Below are 18,195 nucleotides of genomic sequence, written 5' to 3'. Positions count from 1 at the left end.
CGGGCAGTCCCACACCACTTTCTCCCCGAGGGCAGTGAGAAGGGCACAGGGATAGGCTGGCTGCAGGTGCAGGGGGTGGGGCAGGAGGACAGGCCCCCAAAACTTCCGAGGCTGGGCTAGGAGACTCCATATCCCCCCGGGTTTGGTTTTTAGTTCAACAAGCGGATTTCTCTTTCTCTTTCTCCAAGATCTGCTTTGCCAGGTGGAGTCCACTGAGCCAGAACCCAAGCTGAGCACCGGGGACAGCCGAGCCACAAGATTCTGGCTCCCCTGGTGTGGCGGACATCAGTCGGGTACCTGCCTGCCTCAGAGCCCCGGGGTGGTAGGTGCGGGTGCCGACCCCACCCCCTGGGTGGTAGGGCGCGAGCGCTCGGTCCAGAGACCCAAGGTGCAGAATCCAAGAGCTTTAGGCGGCCACAGAGCATTGAGGCAGCCCTCATTATCAGCTCGGAGGGCCAGCTTAAAGGATAGCCCGGTAATTGCAAGGTTTTTTGTAAATGTTAATTACGGTTGCCTTAATTAGCCCAGAACCCATTGATCTATGGATTATATTAGGTTTATAAGTGTAATTACCTTAACAGGCATATGGATTACAATTATGTTCCAATTAAACCCCAAGTGTATAGCGTATAAATCAGCAAGGGGGTCCTCCTAATTCTTCAGGGATGGGCGGTTAAAATGCTGGGGCTTTAAGGGCCTTACGCTGGGGCTGGTCCTTCACAGGCTCAGGGGCATTTGGGGGTTTGGAGCAAGGGGGAGAGGAGGTGCTCGCATGATCTCTGGCGTTTTCCAAAGGATGGTGGCCACACGTCCAGTCCGTGTAGGCCTGATTTAGAAATGACCGCCTCGGCGGTGAGGCAGGGACAGCAGGGCCCCAGGATTAAGAGCTGTGCCCAGCCTGGCCACTGGAGCCCCCCTTTCTTCCCTCAAGATCTGGACACTCATCAGCCCATTAATTATGACGCTCAGCCCCTCCAGGCAGAGATGGTTTTCTCTCCTTATCTCTGGAGAGGACTGATGAATATTATTAACCTACTTTCCGGGATGGGGAGTAGGGAGGCCACGGGGCCAGGTGGGCACAGAGGGCAGGGCCCCCTCTTCTGATAGGGCGATGAGTGCCCGGAACCCCCACCCGTCAGCCTGGAAAATGGATGGTGGTAGGGCGGACAGCAAGGAAAGGTTCTAGAGGACAACCCGGCAGAGCAGGGAGACAGAACAGGAAGTGCCTGCAGTAGGGGGCGGGGATGAGGTATGAAGTGTCCTGGGGCCTCAGGATGCTGGACCTGCTTGCGGGGTCCCTCCTACAACCTGCGAGACCGCAGAGCAGGCGGCCGGGGCACGGCGCCCTCTGGATGTCCCAGCACAAGCCCCGGCTCCGAGGGGAGATTGGCAGCTCAGCAGGCGGCCAGAGGTGGGAGCCCGGGGCTGGGCCACACTGCTCCTTAAGGAGGCCCGCCAGGGGACCCCACTGGGTCCCTCACATCTGTGGACTTTCTTCCCGCGGAGGCCAGGCCAGCCAGGCAGGAACCACCAGCATCAGAACCTCAGAAGGCTGGGGGTCACTTCTCCACCCTGGCAAAGGTGGCCGCCCCCACCCACTTTGGCTCTTGCGGATCTGAATCTCCTACTCAGGACCGCATCCCATCAGCTGGCCCTCGCCTCCCTGAGATTGTGGAGGGGAGAGTCCCCTCCAGAACATGCAGCATGAGAGAACAGCCCATGGGGCGGCAGGGGCGGGGACAGGCTTCCATGAGGGCACTGGGATGTGGATGTCTGTCAATGGCCGAGTGTGACTAAAAAAAGGGCTCGGAAAGGTAGGAGTCCAGAGCCCAAGGGGTGGTAGGCAGGCTTGGAAGCTGGGCGGGGTTGGGGCAGTGGGAAGGCAGGTGAGCAGGGCTCCCCACCTCTGGGGACGGGCCAGCTGGTCCTCGGTGCGACCTGCCTTCCCCCCCTGCTTGGTCTCTGAGGCAGGTGGTTAATGAGGTGGGGAGGGGGGTGTGCTGTTGCCTCAGGAGCCCCAGGGGGCGGATGGGAGCTGATGCTGGTGGGCGTGATAATGAAAACCAGCACCCTGGGAGACGGTGGTTCCTGTGGTCCCATTTTACAGATGGGTTAAGTACCAGTGGAGGCACAACAAGCAAGAGGACACAGAGAACTGAAGATTACAAGGTTATGCAGTGGTGGGCGAGGATCTACACTCAGGCTATTGGGCTCCAGAGCTCGGCTCTAGATCCCACATAGACCAAGCTCCTCTGTGGGGCACTGAGCTGGTCCCTTGCTGCTGAGGAAGGACGTGACCCCGGGGCACAGAGGTGATGGTAGGGCTGTGAGCACGCGACCCAGATGTCTCAGACCTGTGCTGGCTGGGCTGCCCTTGCTGCCCCGCCTTCTCTCTCCCCCCCCCACCCCAGCTGGCATTCCAGAGCCCCTCTTCCAGAGCCTCGGCCTGGAGGGGAAGCAGGTCTGTCTTCTCCACAGTCAGTCAGTGTGGGGAGAAGTCACGTGCACACACCCCCGGTGCAGGAAGGAAGGGCCCTGGGCATATCAACATGCTGGGGCTGGGCCTTTATGCGGCGGCCTCCACGTACTGCAGCCGAACCACCCCTATGAACAGATCCGCACCGTGCTCTCCCTGCACCTGCACGCAACACCGGAAGTCTTGTGAACACACAAAAGCAGAGGCACCGTTGGAACGCGAGCACTACCAGGAGAGGGAGTGGGGGTGGGTCCTCTCTCCTCTCAGCACACGAAGGGCGGGAGACAGGGGTCAGGGCTCAAACAGACGAGACCAGGGTCATCCACGAGTCCCCTGCCCCACAGATGCCTGAGGCAGAGCCCACAAGACACAGATCGGGAAAGACGGTAAGAGACAACGGCAGTGACTGTGGACCGGGCTCCCTTGACCGGGAATGAGCTCCCCAGCACCAGAGGTGTTTAAGCCCCACTTGCAGGCATGAAGAAGAAGAGAGGAGTCCATCCAACCCCCCAGGCCCATGAGGGGCTGGGAGACGGGTCATCCGCCTTGCACGCCGAGCTCAGGACATCTGTACCACCCACTCCCTCGCGGCCAGCAATTACCATGCCAGACGCTTCACATGCACGCAACCTGATTGGATTTAATCCTCATAACGGCCCACAAAGAGGCCTTACCATCCCCACTCACACACGAGAAAAGCAAGCCTCAGAGAGTTTGCCACTTGCCCCAAAGTGCCCCATCAGGCAGTGACCGGGTGGGGATTCAAACCCGAGCCTCTGATTCTGGACACCGGGCCCTGTGATGCAGCCAGGGGCTGGCCCCGCCTGGGAGACCATTCCGTGAAGGAAAGGCCCATTTCTGCCACTCACAGCACTGGGTGCGGCAGGAAGCCTTATCCCATGCCCCAATTAAGGGCAAAGGCTACCCAAATGGTTTCTTCTGTGAGTTTCCAAGGTCTTACACATAAGCCTAAGACTGAAAAAAAGAGAGAAGAGAAGAGAAGAGAAGAGAAGAGAAGAGAAGAGAAGAGAAGAGAAGGAAAGGAAAGAAAGGAGAGGAGAAGAAAAAAGAAAAAAGAAAAAAAAAAAGAAAAGAAAAGAAAAAGAAAAGAAAAGCTGGTTTTCAGAAGGAAGGCTCAGAAACCATCCCTTCTTTCCCTGACACTTCTGAACCGAGCAGATAAGATTCACTCTTCAGATTCACTTTCATGTCCATGATACATTGCTGGAAATTGTTTTGTGGGAAAAAGCTAATTAGGCTAGATTTTTTTTTTTTATGTTTACTTATTTTTGAGAGAGAGAGAGAGAGAGACAGAGCATAAAGGGGGGAGGGCAGAGAGAGGGAGACACTGAAGCAGGCTCCAGGCTCCGAGCTGTCAGCACAGAGCCCGACACAGGGCTCGAACTCACACACCGTGAGACACGACCTGAGCCGAGCTCGGACGCTTGACGGACTGAGCCACCCAGGCGTCCCTAGATTTTTATATTAGACTTAGTTTCCCTTCAGGCCTAAATACAACAATCACCAATACTATGTACAAGCTAAAAGAGGCCATGCGCTTAAAAATGCATATATTTATTCTAAACTGTCCCCCTTCTCCTGTTCTTTCCAGGTTGGGCAGCTTGGCCCGTGAGAAGGCCCCCGCGGAAGAGCCGGCCCCTCTGAGGTTCTGGCTGCGGGTCTGCGGGACAAGCTGTGTGGCTGATCTCAACCCCGGCCTGTCGCTCGGAGCTCAAGGCTCGGAGGCCCAACCATGGCTGGGGGGCACTCCACTTGGGCACCAAGGCAGGACGACCCACGGCCCCCAGCCCGGCTCCCACCCCCAACGCTCCACCAGCTGCTCGGGCCCCAGACCTGCGGTCTCCCCGAGGCCCCTCCCCTGCCCTCTCCAGCCTGCCGGTCTCTGGCTCTGGACAGTTTCCAGACTCAACGATGAGATGCCCGTATGTACTTGTCTCGGTCAGTACTAGACAGACAGGCTGATGTTAATTGTGACAAAGCACCACAAACGGGGTTGGGGGGGGGTGGTTGTTAAAACAAAAGGAATTCATTCCCTCCCAGATCTGGAGGCCAGGAGTCTCCAAGGTGCTCCAAGCCCACACTCCCTCCACAGCTCCTGGGGAGGGTCCTTCCTTGTCTCTTCCAGCTTCTGGCGGCCCCAGGCCCTCCTTGCTCCTTGGCTTGTGGGCGCATCGCTCCGCCTCTGCCTCCGTCGACACGCGGGGGACTTCTCGCCGTGTCTGTCTCTTCTCTTCTTGTTTTGCATTAAGGACCCCCCTGACTCCAGTATGGCCTCAACTTAACTAATTAAATTTGCAAAGACCCTTTCCAAATAAGGCCGTGTTCACAGCGCTGCGAGCACCCTCACCAGCCTGGGCGGCCCTGCTCTGGGAAACTGTTTCTTCAGGAGGGAGACCATCAGCCCAGACCTTCCCCTCTGAGGCGATGCTGTGTCACCACGCACGGAGCCAGGGCAGGGGCCTCAGGGCCAAGGGCGGCTTTTCGTGCACTCAGCACGGGCCCCGGGGAGACCCAGAATGGAAACCTCCCCCAAGACATGGTGGGACGGAGGCTCACCCTTCGGCACGCTCAAACTTCCACCCAGCAGCCACCGGGAAGGGCGAGCTGCAGACTTTCCAGAACATCTCCTTCCTCCACAAAGACTTACATCCATAGAAATGGTAAAATCACTAAGAGAATCTAAAGTCCAAACCATCGAAGTGAGAAATTGGAAACAGTTATTTTTTTAACTTTTTTTTTAAACTTCATTTTAGTTATTTTAAGAGAGAGAGGGAGACAGAGCATGGGAGGGGCAGAGAGAGAGAGAGGGAGAGAGAGAATCCCAAGCAGGTTCCGCACTGTCAGCACAGAGCCCGACGCGGGACTTGATCTCAAGAACCCTGAGATCGTGACCTGAGCCGAAATCGAGAGTCAGTCACTTAACCAACTGAGCCACCCAGGTGCACCAGAAACAGTTTTAAAACAGAAAAAACGGCTTAAGAAACATATTTTTTCATCTGTAATGCTGAAGAGAAAGGAAATAACCTGAGTCTCTGTTACCGGGGGATGGGAGGAGTGAGCTAGACCGTCCCCGCTGCGGAGGCACACATGGCTCCTGAAGAGCATGAGTTAGCCCCTCTACCATGGCCTTGGGGGGTGTCTGGGGTGGGAAGGGAGAAAAGCAAGAAAACAATATGATTCCATTATTTAAAGGATGTGTGTGGGCCGGGGCGGGGGGGGGAGGGTTGGTTTACACGATGGAGCAGAGAGAGGCTAAGCAGGTTGTTAACAGAGATTATTCTGGGATGGAGGTAGGGGTAGGAGAGATGAGAGGGAACAGGTGTAGAAAATTTAAAGCCCACAGTAAATACGCGTGCTATAACGTTAAGTACAATAAGTACAAACGTAGAACACAAAACTCTAACAACAGTATTATCTACACACTGATACAAACAAGGCGTAAATACGCAGAGGGACAAGGAAGGAGAATGGAATGTGACAAAGGGAGGGGCGTCTGGGGAAGGTGAGGCTGGAGGGCAGGGGGACACATAAGACCCGCACTTGCCACAGGCCACATGAAACCACATTATTTCTTGTTCAAGGTAGAGAGCGGGATGATCGAGCGTGGGTTCTAGGTCCTTCTGCCTCCCAGGGAAGACGGACTGGAGGTGGCGGTGGCAGGTGGGCAGATGGAGACACAGGACCAGCTAGCAGCCACTGCCCGTGTTGGTGTGACCGAGCTGCGGCCATGGGTGGGGGTGACTCAGTGACTGAGGAGGGTGACCGAAGGCCACGGTCCAGGTGAGCAGAGGGGACAGTGTGCTCAGTGACGGGCACGTCTAGTGTGGGGAGCCCTGGGTGGAAAGATCAGGGAGGTGGAATCCCGGGCTGGGGCACAGGAGCCTGGGGGTGGCCTCGGGGTCTGGAGGAGACACAGACATCTTGCCAACATGGGCGCCCGCAGGGCCCCAACTGGGCAAGGGCCCTTGCGTGCTGCAACATTCCTGCACCCGGTTTATTCCCAGCACCGCACAGCTCGGCTCTCAGAGGGCGTGGCTCTGAATCCTGCCCTGCCCACTTCGCTCTGGGACCCTGGGCAGCACCCCTCCCCTCGCAGAGCCGTGGTCGGTCTCCTGAACGCTCAAGCGAGGGCTCTTTCTAATGACCAGAGGACAGCGGAGGCGATGTCTGCAGCCCACGTGCCTGGCCCACTGAGGGCTCAGGAAACGGAGCAGTGACTGCCATCGTCGTCACCAGCACCACCACACGCCTGGCTGCCGCGGCTGCTACATAACTGGGGACCAGGACCTCGCCCACCCGGTGCCCCATCCCTTGTCTGTAAGATGGGGGCGAAAGCCTCCCCTGGTTATGAGTCTTAAACGAGGGAATTCAGGAACAAGTCCGCAGAAAGCAGCACCCGGAGAAGTGTTCCCTCCCTGCCAGCCACTGTCACCACCATCTCCATTGGCATCGCCACTGTCACCATTGTCAACATCCACGCCATGGCAAAGGCCCACAGCCGTGGAAGAACAGGCCATCTTCTGACCATGAGGTGACAATGTGTCCACATCAAAAGCCATTTCTAAATGGAGGTGAAATTCACATCACATACAATTCACTATTTGCAAGTGTCACTTCAGGAGCGTTTGGTGTGTTCACAACATCAGGCACCCCCCCCCCCCCACGATCTACTTCCGGAACATTCCATCACCCCAAAGGAAAACCTGTACCTATTTTTTTATTGTTTATTTATTTTTGAGAGACAGAGTGAGTGAGCGAGCACAAGCAGGGAAGGGGCAGAGAGAGAGAGAGGGAGACACAGAATCCGAAGCAGGCTCCAGGCCCCGAGCTGTCAGCACAGAGCCCGATGCAAGGCTCGAGCCCACGAACCATGAGATCATGGCCTGAGCCGAAGTCCGACGCTTAACCGACTGAGCCACCCAGGCACACCTGTTAAACAGTGACTCACCGATCCTGGCTCCCCTGCAGCCCCTGGCAATCACTAATCCACCTTCTATCTCCACAGCTTTGCCTATTTTGGATGTTTCTATAAATGGAACCACGCAATATGTGGCTTTCTGCGTCTGGCTTCATGCACCTGTACCGTGTTCACAAGGACCAACGCGGTGCAGCCTGACAGGGCCTCACTCTCTTTTATGGCTGAATAACATTCCATCGTACGGGTATGCCACGTTTTGTCTCCCATTCATCAGCTGATGGGCATCTGGGCTGTTTCCGCTCTAGGGATATCATGAATAACGCTGCTCTGTATATTCGCGTACATGTTTTTGGTGAAACATAGGTTTCCGATTCTCTCAAACCTAATTGTGTATTCATTAAACCTAATGTTGTATTTTTTTTTTTTTTTCTTAAAATGCCCCTTTTGCCCAGCTTGTCTCAACTTCAAGCCTCAAAAAACCTGGATTCACTCTGATATGGAGGCTGGTGGACCAGAAAGACAAAGACGGCCCGGTAAACGGCGATGCCGACCCTGAGCCCGACTGTGTTCTTAGGTAAATAACTACCCTGAGGGTTGGGGCCACTGCTGGTCAGGTGTCCTGTCAGCCGCAGCCAGAGGCGTCCTGATGGGAGCAGAGGGTTATGACAGGGACCCAGGCCAGCAGCAGCAAGGAGTGCGTGTGGTGACTGACCTGAAATATTCAGGCAGGAGAACGGGAAGGCTCGGCAGCTGCAGGACACGACCGAGGAGGAATTTCGGATGGCTCCGGACTCCTCTGGGCAACTTCTCAGGCCCAAGTACGACCAAATAATTCAGCGTCTGATACTTGAGCTAAGAATACGAGCAAATACTTGGCAGGGGCCTCCCAGTGCCTGGCAGGGGCCTCGCACAGAACGCACCTCTGATAAATAAACGTGAGTGGCTGGGACCGCCATGGAAAGGCGGGACTGTGTGCAGCACCCGGCCCGGCTCCAGGCACAGCGGGCACTAAGTGACCCTGTCCCTTAGCAGCCATCCGAGGTCAGGAGAGGCTGGCAGTCCCGTGGCGCGTCCCTTCCAACCCACTCTGCCCCTGAGAGGTGCCCCCTGCGGACGCTGCGCCCGCACGGAGTCCTACGCGTCCTAGACCTTCCCACCAGCTTGGCGGGCGGAGGGAGGACAGCCAGCCAGAGACACCCCGATTCCAAGCACACCCCTGACACACGCCTCCTCAGTGCCCCACGTCCCGCCTCCTCGTCCATCACAGCTGTGACGACCACTGTCCATCGCTGGGCTTCCTGAGCCCCCGACGTCAGCAGAAGAGGCTGCGTTTTCTCCCCGACGGAACTTCTCAAGATGACGATGTCAGCCTTCACGGTAAGACCCCAGTTCCACCTGAGGATATGTATTAATGTTCAGGAACACGTTTTTAACACGTCTCCTATGCTTTCCGATGTTCTCACGTTCTTGAAAACCAGTACAAGGCCTCCGGAGAAGCACAGCCGGGGGCGGATGTGGGGCTGCGAGATGGCCCCGAACAGGTGAACCGGAATAACGGCTTGTTTGGAGGCAGCAGTGATCACCTGTGGAGCTTCAGGGCTGGGGGCAGGGGGTGGGGGGGCAGGCGCGATTCTAACTACGGGACACGCATGATCATATACCCCTCGTCCGGATGAGGATGTGGAGACACGCCTGCTCGGTCGCCTGCCCCAAGGGAGCCATCTCCCATCCCCCAGAACTTCCTGGGGCACAGAAGCCCCTCTTCCTCCAAAGGGCTGGGGGCCAGGCAGGGGCTGAGGGCCTCTTCCCGTCCTGTGTGTCGGGGGGACTACGGAGGGGCCGCCCCTGGAGAAGCTCCGTCTTTGACTTGGCTCTAGACACTGACATCCGTGGGGCAGGGGAAGACGGGATGAGGCCGGGGAGCCACAGTCCCCCAGGGAGCCGGCCCCAATGTGTGGCACATGGTGCACACGGATCCCACCTCCATGGGTGCCAGCAACCCAGGGGACCCAACTCCACGGGTGGGTCAAAATGTAGTCGGCCACCAAGTGCTGGTGTCTGTGCCGAGACGGCCACACCCTGACCAAAGGCTTGCTGGGCACCAGATGCATTTACTTGTGAGGTCCGGTGAGGACGGCATCCTTCTCCCCACTTCAGAGATGACAACACTGAGGCCCGACCCAGGCAGCCACAGAGCTGAAGCTTGTGCTCACAGCCCTGACCGCATCCTTCCCCTCACCCCGCACAACCTCAAGGTGGTGAGATATAAAAACACATGCCGGGTCTCCTGCAGGCAGGGGCTGACAGCCCAGAGGTGAAATCAGGGCCTGTGAAATCAAGGCAGCCGTGTGGGCTTGAGCAGACCGGCCTGCCCGTGGTTAGCATCCCAAAGGGGTTCTGGGAGGTGGCTGGGCCCACCCAGCTCCCCAGACTCTGATGGTGGAATGAGGAGGGGGCTCCCCTTGCAAACAAAGATCAGTGGCCCCTGCAGGGTGTGAACCTGACTCGATTCAGGGTCATTTCTTGGATGTGTCCCGGCCTCTGCCAAGGTCAGGGCCCGTCCAGGGCACACGGAGAACCCGAGGACAGCTCCTCACACAGCCCCTTACCCTCGATGTCCCCCTCACACCTTCTCTGCACACAACCCCCTGAAGCCCAGCCCTGGCCCCTGGGGGCGAGGGCTGTGCCCCGTCTCCAGCTCGGCCCTCGGGCCTGCCTTCGTGCGTGCTCACCCACGTTTGGGCACCCAAGGCCTTACGGTGGGTCACTGACCTCCATTCTCAAGCGCTCGCTGTGAGTCATCCCATCTAACTGGGAGGTGGGCAGAGCAGGAAGGGACCTCAAGAGACTCTATCCAACTCCCACCTCTTCCGGAGGCTCCGCAAGGGGTGGGTCCCGGCCAAGTCACAGCGGCCCCCTGTCCCGCACCACCCCCTGTCCTGCATCTGCCTTAACCCTTAAGTCTCATGGTGGAAGAAAACAGGGAGACGTTTCTGACCAGCAGGTTCTTCTGGTGCCTCTGGGAATCACAGCACGTCTTGTCTACGCAGCAGGCTTAGAGTCTCGGAGAGGGAGGCACGGGTCTAACGCCAGGATGTGTGATGCTGGGTGGGCCTCCTCCAAGGGCTGGGGGAGCAAAGCACCACTCTGGCCTCTGACTTGGTAGGTGGCTCCCTGGTTCCCGCCTCAACAGGGCCAGGGCCGGGGCTGTGGCTGCCTCTATAGGAGCTGGGCCCACTGGGAAAACAAAGACTCTTCTCCCTTCTTCTTGACTTGCCCTTCCCCAGCTCTTGTCGCTCTGGCAAACTCCCCTTTCACCCTCCAGAACAGCGCTCAGGCTCCACCTTTCCAGGGAGACCCCATCCACCCTCTGGGCTCACTCTGCGTCTGTGGGCTCAGCCCCCATGCCATCCAGCCCCAGAGAGAGAAACTGCCTGTTTTTACACTGGCTCCCTGCCCCGTGGACCGAAGGTTTCCGCAAAGCCAGGTTTTACTGTTCCTCTGGCAGGAGCAACACTCAGGGAGTGTTTGCAGGGTGACTGAACAACCTCTGGTCGGAGAAGCATTGCTTCCCACCACGGATGCCAGGATGACCCCTCACGGTTCCAGCCACCCACCCAGCAGACCCCCCCCTTAAAAGTCTGACCATGAGAGGGGCGCCTGGGTGGCTCAGCCGGTTAAGTGTCTGACTTCAGCTCAGGTCATGATCTCACACTGACAGCTTGGAGCCTGGAGCCCTGGAGCCTGCTTCAGATTCTGTGTCTCCCTCTCTCTCTCTCTCTCTCTCTCTCTCTCTCTCTCTCTGCCTCTCCCTAGCTCGTGCATATGCACTTTCTCTGTCTCTCTCAAAATAAATAAACAAACAAACAAAATTAAAAAAAAAAAAAAAAAAGTCTGACCATGAGAAAGAACAATACATGTGGTATGATTCCCTTTACAGTAAGTTCCAGAACAGGCAATCTAATCTCTGCTTTGAGAGGTCATCAGGGTGGTGATTATCTCAGGGAACAAAGTGACTGGAAGAGACTCGGGGGCGGGGGGGGGGGGGGGTTGGGGGGACTGGTCGGTCACGTTCTGCTTACACAGGTGTGTTCGCTTAATAAAAATTTGTTAAGCTTTTTACCTAAGTTCTGTACACTATTCTGTATGTTACATGTCAATAACAAGCTTTAAAAATCTAAAAAGAATCCTGACCTCTGTAAACGGAACCCTGGCACAGAGGCTAACAGTAGCCAGGGGTGCGTGGAGGCCGCTCACCCCACCCCCATTAGTGCGGCCAATGCTGCAACTCACGGGTGCCAGTTTCCTGCCCTTTGCCCCTGCTGCCCACACCGGTGAGGGCACAAGGCCACCCCGTGAGGAGGGTAAATCCAGGGCTGGCTGTGCCCCACCAGCCCGGGCAGGGGTGAGGCAGGGAGGAGAGGGACTCACAAACCCTCCCCCAGGATCTCCACGGCCACCTGCCAGTACCCACTCATGGGACAGGTTTGTGGCCGCTGAAGCCCGCCTGTCACTCTCTGCCACGTGTCCTTCCCTCCGTGCCAGCAACTAGTCTGCTCCTGGTCTCCAGGGGCTCCGGGCCGGCAGGCATGTGGGGGTGGGGGGGGACACAATTCCTCCTACCCAGGGGTTCTAGAGAGGAGAGACAGGACGGGATGACAGGGCTTTCCCTGCACCCAGGGGACCAGGAGGAACATGCCTGACTCTGACCTTCTCTGTCGCTCAAGTCAGCCCGGGGTAGAGGGCAGGGGGGGGCCTCCAGCCTGCCGTCCTGCTCTGGCTGGGCTGGCAGCTTCCCGAACAGGCTCCACCCCGGGGGAACTTGGCTGGGTCCCGGGGAGCTTGGCTGGGAGGCCAGGAGGCTGCAGTTCTGTGAGAGCACGACCACATCCCAGGGACAGGAGCACGCTCGGATGCGAGCGACTCTGAGTACGATCTTAAATCCAAAGCCAGGCTTCACGATTTCATTTAGTACAACTTTTTTTTTTTTAAGAAACAGGCAAAACAAAACACTAACTGTGATTCCCTGTGGGAGGTGGGATTGTGGATTTTCCTCCTTGTGCTTTTCTGTATTTTCCTAAAAAGGTATGGATTTCTTTCACGATCAGAAAAATCCCATTAATTTTTGTAAAAAGAAAAAAAACCCACCACATTGGAGGCCTTATCAAAAACGTTACCCCCCCCCCCACTCCGAGGATTAATGGAGTTCTTCCAGGTAAAAACGGCTTTTCCGTGTGCCGCTGTGGGTGCTCCGGCCCAGACAGGCCCCGCTAAACCCACCACACGGCAGATGAGAAACGCAAGATACACCCCAGCACGCGCTCAATACCAACAACTGAATTCGTGCTGGGAGCAGCTCTGGCAGCCGAGATGTTCCATCTTGAGGGAAAGGCCCTGAGCCCAGAAACACACCCTGTTCCCAGGCTCCTAAGTCTCGGCCTCCCTGGGGCATCTCTGCTTCGTCCCACTGGCACGATGGCTCCCAGATGGGGTGTGCAGCCCCAGGTGTGGGCGACACGGCCTCAGGCTGGCCTGTGCCGGCAGAGGGCGTCCAGGACAGATGGTACCTCCCTCTGGCCGCTCATGAACTCAGGTCACTGTGGGGCTCTCAGTCCCTCTCTCCAGTCCCTGCATACAGAGGCCAGAGAAGTTCAGGCAAGGCCAGAGCGGGCCTGATGCGGGAGGGCAGCTCCAATCTGTGAGATCCCATGAGAGTGGGAGCCCCCCGGGGAGCCCCTAGATGCCCCTCGACACCACGTGCCATGGACAGCCCCAGCCTGAGCACTCAGACTGGAAACAGAATGCCAGTGCCCACGAGCTGCTGTGTGCTCTCGGTGGGGAACCCAACTTTTCTGTGCCTCGGTTTCCCCAACTGTAAATGGGGATATATTAATACTCGCCTCCTCAGGCTGTTGTGATCATTATCTGTAAACATGTAAGTCAGCAAGTAAGTGGAAGTCACCCTGCGTCAGAGCCCCACCGATGGCCCCATTCAGAGTCACAGTACCTCCAGGCTGGCCCCAGCGGCAGACCCGGGCCCCAACTGCCTCCGGTTGTCCAGTCGGGTCTAATGAGGCACCAAGAGAAGGTTGGGAGGGCAAATGCATGACGATGGCCTTTGGTGACTCAGCCTCCGAGCCCACACGGGCTTCCACTTCCAGCAGTGTGGGCTGCAGGTGTATCTCAGGAGAGCCCCTCAAAGCCCCCTCGCTCCTTCCATCCATCGGGACGGGGACCAAGTGTGGACACAGGCTGCAGCCTGCTCTGCCACCAGGACACTCTGGCTCCAACTCTTGGGAGAGAAAAGAGCCCAGAACCTAGGACTGGGCTCAAGGGGACAGGAGAGAGGACAAGTGTCTTCTATAAACTGCTAAGCACTCTGATCCACCGGTCTCGGGGCCTGTACCCGTGCAGCCCCTTGGGGCTGGGGGCCGCATCAGGGCCTGCCGGAGACGATGCGTGTGCTCCCCACAGCCGAGGCCCCTGCAGGCCCCAGGCGCCGAGCTGCACGGGAGCACCAGGAACCATGGCGGTTTTCCAGGCAGCCAGAGTGGGCAGCTGGGTGCGAGACGTCGGCCCCCACCAGCCCAAGGCCCTCTGCAAAATCCCCACTCAAACTGTGGAGAGCAGAACAGAGCCTGTGCTCAGGCTGCAGGCCCCTGCTTGGGTGGGAGACCCCCCAGCCTCGGGAGGCCGGACGGCACCGGTGCACCCAGAGCATCTCCCCGGAAAAGGGCTCACACATCCACACCGGTACAGCAATGCCACGGAGTCGGTCAGGCCCGAGTGCCTGGAAGTCAAGTCCCTCCCTTCACAGTTATCCTGGGGCCCGAGTTCCCTCCAATAAAAATAACACTACCAGTATTCGCTGGGCACTCACTCCATGCCAGGAAACGTGCTGAATGCTTTCCGCAGAATACGCTGTTCTGTTCTCCCCGACCTGAGCGTCGATCCTCTTAACATTCCCTTTTTAAAGATATGGAAATTGATGGGGCGCCTGGGTGGCGCAGTCGGTTAAGCGTCCGACTTCAGCCAGGTCACGATCTCGCGGTCTGTGAGTTCGAGCCCCGCGTCAGGCTCTGGGCTGATGGCTCGGAGCCTGGAGCCTGTTTCCGATTCTGTGTCTCCCTCTCTCTCTGCCCCTCCCCCGTTCATGCTCTGTCTCTCTCTGTCCCAAAAATAAATAAAAAAAAAACGTTGAAAGAAAAAAAAAAGATATGGAAATTGAGGCCTGAAGTGACCGGAGCAGGATGGGAAGACGGACAAGTGGCTTTGACTGGAGATGCTTTGCTCCAGCGTCCCCAACCCGCACCCTGGGGATGGGGGGGCATTCTGGTTTCAAGATGGTCGCTGAGCCACAGGGAACAGTTGGGGGCGCTCTGCTTCGCCTCACGGGCGCCCCACAATTCCTCAGACCACGTGGCTCTCCCAGAAAGAGGTCACGCAGAACCGGTCTACACTAGAAGTCCGTGTGCCCAAGCGGCAGCAACAGTATTCTCCGATCCCACGAGGCCGAGCTAAAAATAACTCGATCCCGACAATATTTTGAGAAATAAAGTGCCTTGAAATGTCAGGGGAGGTAGCACAAACTTCTCAGGAAGTGCTTCCTTCCTCCGCCACGCCTCTGTTGCAGGAATTGAGAGGCAACCAGGGCACGCACTGGTGAGCACACCCAGGCTCTAGGATGCAGTCAGCTTTCCAACAGCTGCAGGAGCCGGGCAAGTCAGAAGCCACTCGGAGGCTCACTTTTCTGTGAGATGGGGTGGGCGGAAAGGACCCGGAGAGTTCCCGAGGGTTCTCCTAGATGTGTGAGTCTCCGTGGAGTATCCGTCCCCATACCTTCACCGTCACTGGTGTCTTCCAGATCTGCACTGCCAGCCCTTCGTGGGCAGCCACGCGGTCCGGGGCAGACGCGCGTGGCCCTCTGTCTCAGGGGAGGGAGGCCTGTCCACCGTGTTCCCCTCGGCCAGGGGGGCTGAGGGGGGCTCGGAGCGGCAGTCTGCTCTCCCGAAGCTGCCGGGCGTGTGCAGACCAGGGCCTCGCAGCATCAGGCCTCTCTTTTCCTCACATCAAACATCCCACAGGGAGAAGAGAGGGCAACCGGGAGACGGCACTCTGGGAAGCAGAAGGGCAGTGGCAGGGCCGTGAGACCCACCGAGGCGAGACCTGCAGACCGCGGGAAAAGCGACAGCAAATGGCAGGGTGCTCGGCAGACCCCGCAGGGTGGGCCCAGCCCTCAGCGCCGGGGTGGAAGGCTTGGAGGGGAGGGGGGGGGGGTCACCTGGGAAGGGGGAACGGGAATGGCCCAGAAGGGGGCTCAGTCACAGCAGAGGACAAGGACTCTGCCAGGTCCTAAGAGGGTGTTTTCATCACCTGGGCCACACCCCCAATCTGAGCCCAACCTACACCCCATGTCTCTGCTCTGTGGCAGCTCACGCTTGGGGGTAGAAACCCACACACGCTTGTAACAGGGCAAAATAAAGCCCAGAGGCTTCTGTTTATGATGCAGTCTACATTACTCACCCCTGGCTGAGATCTCCCCGTCCCACCCCCGAGGCAGGAGGCACAGAAAGCAGGAAACGGGGAGCCCGGCTCTTAGGACCAACCCTCACGCTGGCCACCCGGCCCTCTGGCCTCAGTACCCATCTGTGAAATGGGGGCAGTGTGATGGATGAGATAAGGCGCAGGCATTATCCACAATGAGCGCAGCCTATAAACAGCACCTCGAGGCAGCCGTGCTGGGGCGCAAGAAAGAGTGGGGCTCACGCCAGCTGCTTCCGGCCTGGAGCGGGGCAGCCAGGCAGAAGGTGCCCTGGGAGGCCTGGCCTCCCCACCTCGCCTCTGCACGGCCTGCTCTGGGCGGGCATGCCCGCCGCCCACTCTCTGCAGGCCCGATGCACGCCTCCAGCCCGAGTCCCCACTTCCGGCAACAACGGGGAGCCCTGCCACATGGACAGAGAGCGCGAACACCCCCAACACGTTCCTAGGCCCCCAGGAGATCCCCAAGCTCCGTGTTCCCAGCACCTCTCTCAGCAGCAAGGTGGAGGCAGAGACGGCAGGTGGGGAAACTGAGTCTGGGCAAGCTCGCCTGGGATTCCAAGCAGAGGCTCTGGAGTCAGACACACCTGGTTCGACTCCCAGGCTATTACTGTTTCTGATGCTCAAGTTTCTCATTTAAAACCCAGAAAACTGTGTTTACCCTGCAAGCTGGTTGCACAAAGGAGGAAAAGCCCCACTGCTTACACTTGGTAAGTGCTGGATTATTCTAAAAAGATGGCTACTGGGGTGCCTGGGTGGCTCAGTTGGTTAAGCCTCCGACTCTTGATTTTGGCTTAGGTTATGATCTCACAGTTTGTGAGTTCGAGCCCTGCGTCAGACTCTGCGCTAACATCAAGGAGCCTGCTTAGGTCTGTGTCTCTCTCTCTCTCTCTCTCTCTCTCCCCCCCCCCATTCTCTCTGCCCCTCCCCACCCATGCTCTCTCTCTCTCTCAAAATAAATAAATAAACTTTATAAAGATGGCTATTAGCTTCATTACCTGAGCGATCAGGAGGCCTGAGCCATCACCTGGCGGTCCGTAGCAGAGGCAGGAGGCACAGTCCAGGCGCCCAGCCCCTCACAGCTCAGTCCATCCATCCCCCAGGAGCTAACGGACTACTGACAGCTTCCAACCTGACCCGCCAAGAGCCACTGTCCAAGCCGATCCTTGCCGAATCCGACCCCACCCTCCCGGCTCGGAGCGGCAACACAAGATCCGTTTTTCGATGCATCAGATTCCCAATGGTCTTCTGCCGAATGGGGGCCTGTCCTGCTTCCTGCCTGCCTTCAGAGAGTCCCTTCCACAGTGACACTGAAGCTCTCTGCTCCCCTCCCCTCCCCCAGCCCTGCCTGCCCTCAGCTCCCCCAGGCCTCGGCTTACAGAACCCCCCCCCCGCCCCCGCCGACCTGGGAGACTTGGACTTTGGCTGCAGGACAGCTGGTCTCCCTGGAGCTCTGGGGTCCCTCGGCCTGCCCACCACACACGGGTCGGGGAGCAGGGCTAGAGTGTTCTCAGGCCTGCAGAGAGGAGCTTGGACACTAGGAGGCGCTACTGAGCTTCCGTCCCGGGGCGGCAGGGAGGCAGGACAGGAATTTATTTGAAACTATTTCCTGTGGGGACACTGGTGCTTCCCCTCTACTGGTAGGTCCCAAACAGGTTAACCCCTTCCCCTCCTGGCTGACTCTGGCCAGAACAGGGCGGGGGATGACTTCCACACGCCACCTGGACCCTGCCAGCCCCTAGATACAGTCTCCACAACACCCGTGAGGCCTCCAGGGGGACGCTGGGGAGGGAGTCCAAGGAAGGCCGGGTCCATTCGGCTGTGAGGTGGGGCTACACACAGGGGTGGGGTGGGCCCCTTCAGCCCCCGGCTCAATTCCTAGCCTGTCTCGGCCTCTGCACCTGTAAAAGGGAGGGTGGGGTGTGGACGGGATCTGAAGACAGTGCTCCTTGAAGCTTTCGAATGCTCGGAAGAAGCAGAACCCGTTGCCTCTGCCCAGTGGAATTCACAAGGAACCCCGATACAGACAAGACAGCTGGTCCGGCTGAACCAGGAGTAGGGCCTGGAAGCCCCACAGGGATCCCCCTAATTCTCCTGAGGGGCCAGAGCAGAACTGGGGCTTGGAGCCCCGACCTGAGGACCCTGAGCCACGTTCTCTGCCCTGTGGCTCGGAGCTCCCTTGGCAGCTGTGAGTGGCTCCTCCTGGCACCAGCCCCCACCCGGCAGGACCTCACGGCACACG

The 18,195-nt window shown here is 58.0% G+C and overlaps 1 protein-coding gene across 2 annotated transcripts in view; it reads right to left on the bottom strand.

Moving 5' to 3' along the window:
• Positions 1-18,195, bottom strand: part of LOC122201867 (phospholysine phosphohistidine inorganic pyrophosphate phosphatase) — a 120,275-nt gene that overhangs the window by 46,053 nt on the left and 56,027 nt on the right. The window contains exon 7 of one of the 2 annotated variants that reach the window (XM_042907823.1): positions 17,692-17,854. The exons of the other annotated variant lie outside the window; for it this stretch is intronic. Within the exon in view, the coding sequence (XP_042763757.1) occupies positions 17,692-17,854 (163 nt within the window). Of the gene's footprint in view, positions 1-17,691; positions 17,855-18,195 lie in introns of those variants that run through there. 2 annotated transcript variants of the gene reach the window in all.

The sequence above is a fragment of the Panthera leo genome, chromosome D2 (genome assembly GCF_018350215.1).
Source record: "Panthera leo isolate Ple1 chromosome D2, P.leo_Ple1_pat1.1, whole genome shotgun sequence".
In the NCBI taxonomy this organism is placed as follows: domain Eukaryota; kingdom Metazoa; phylum Chordata; class Mammalia; order Carnivora; family Felidae; genus Panthera; species Panthera leo.
Note: the sequence above shows the minus strand (reverse complement) of the source record. Positions and strands in the feature narration are given on the sequence as shown.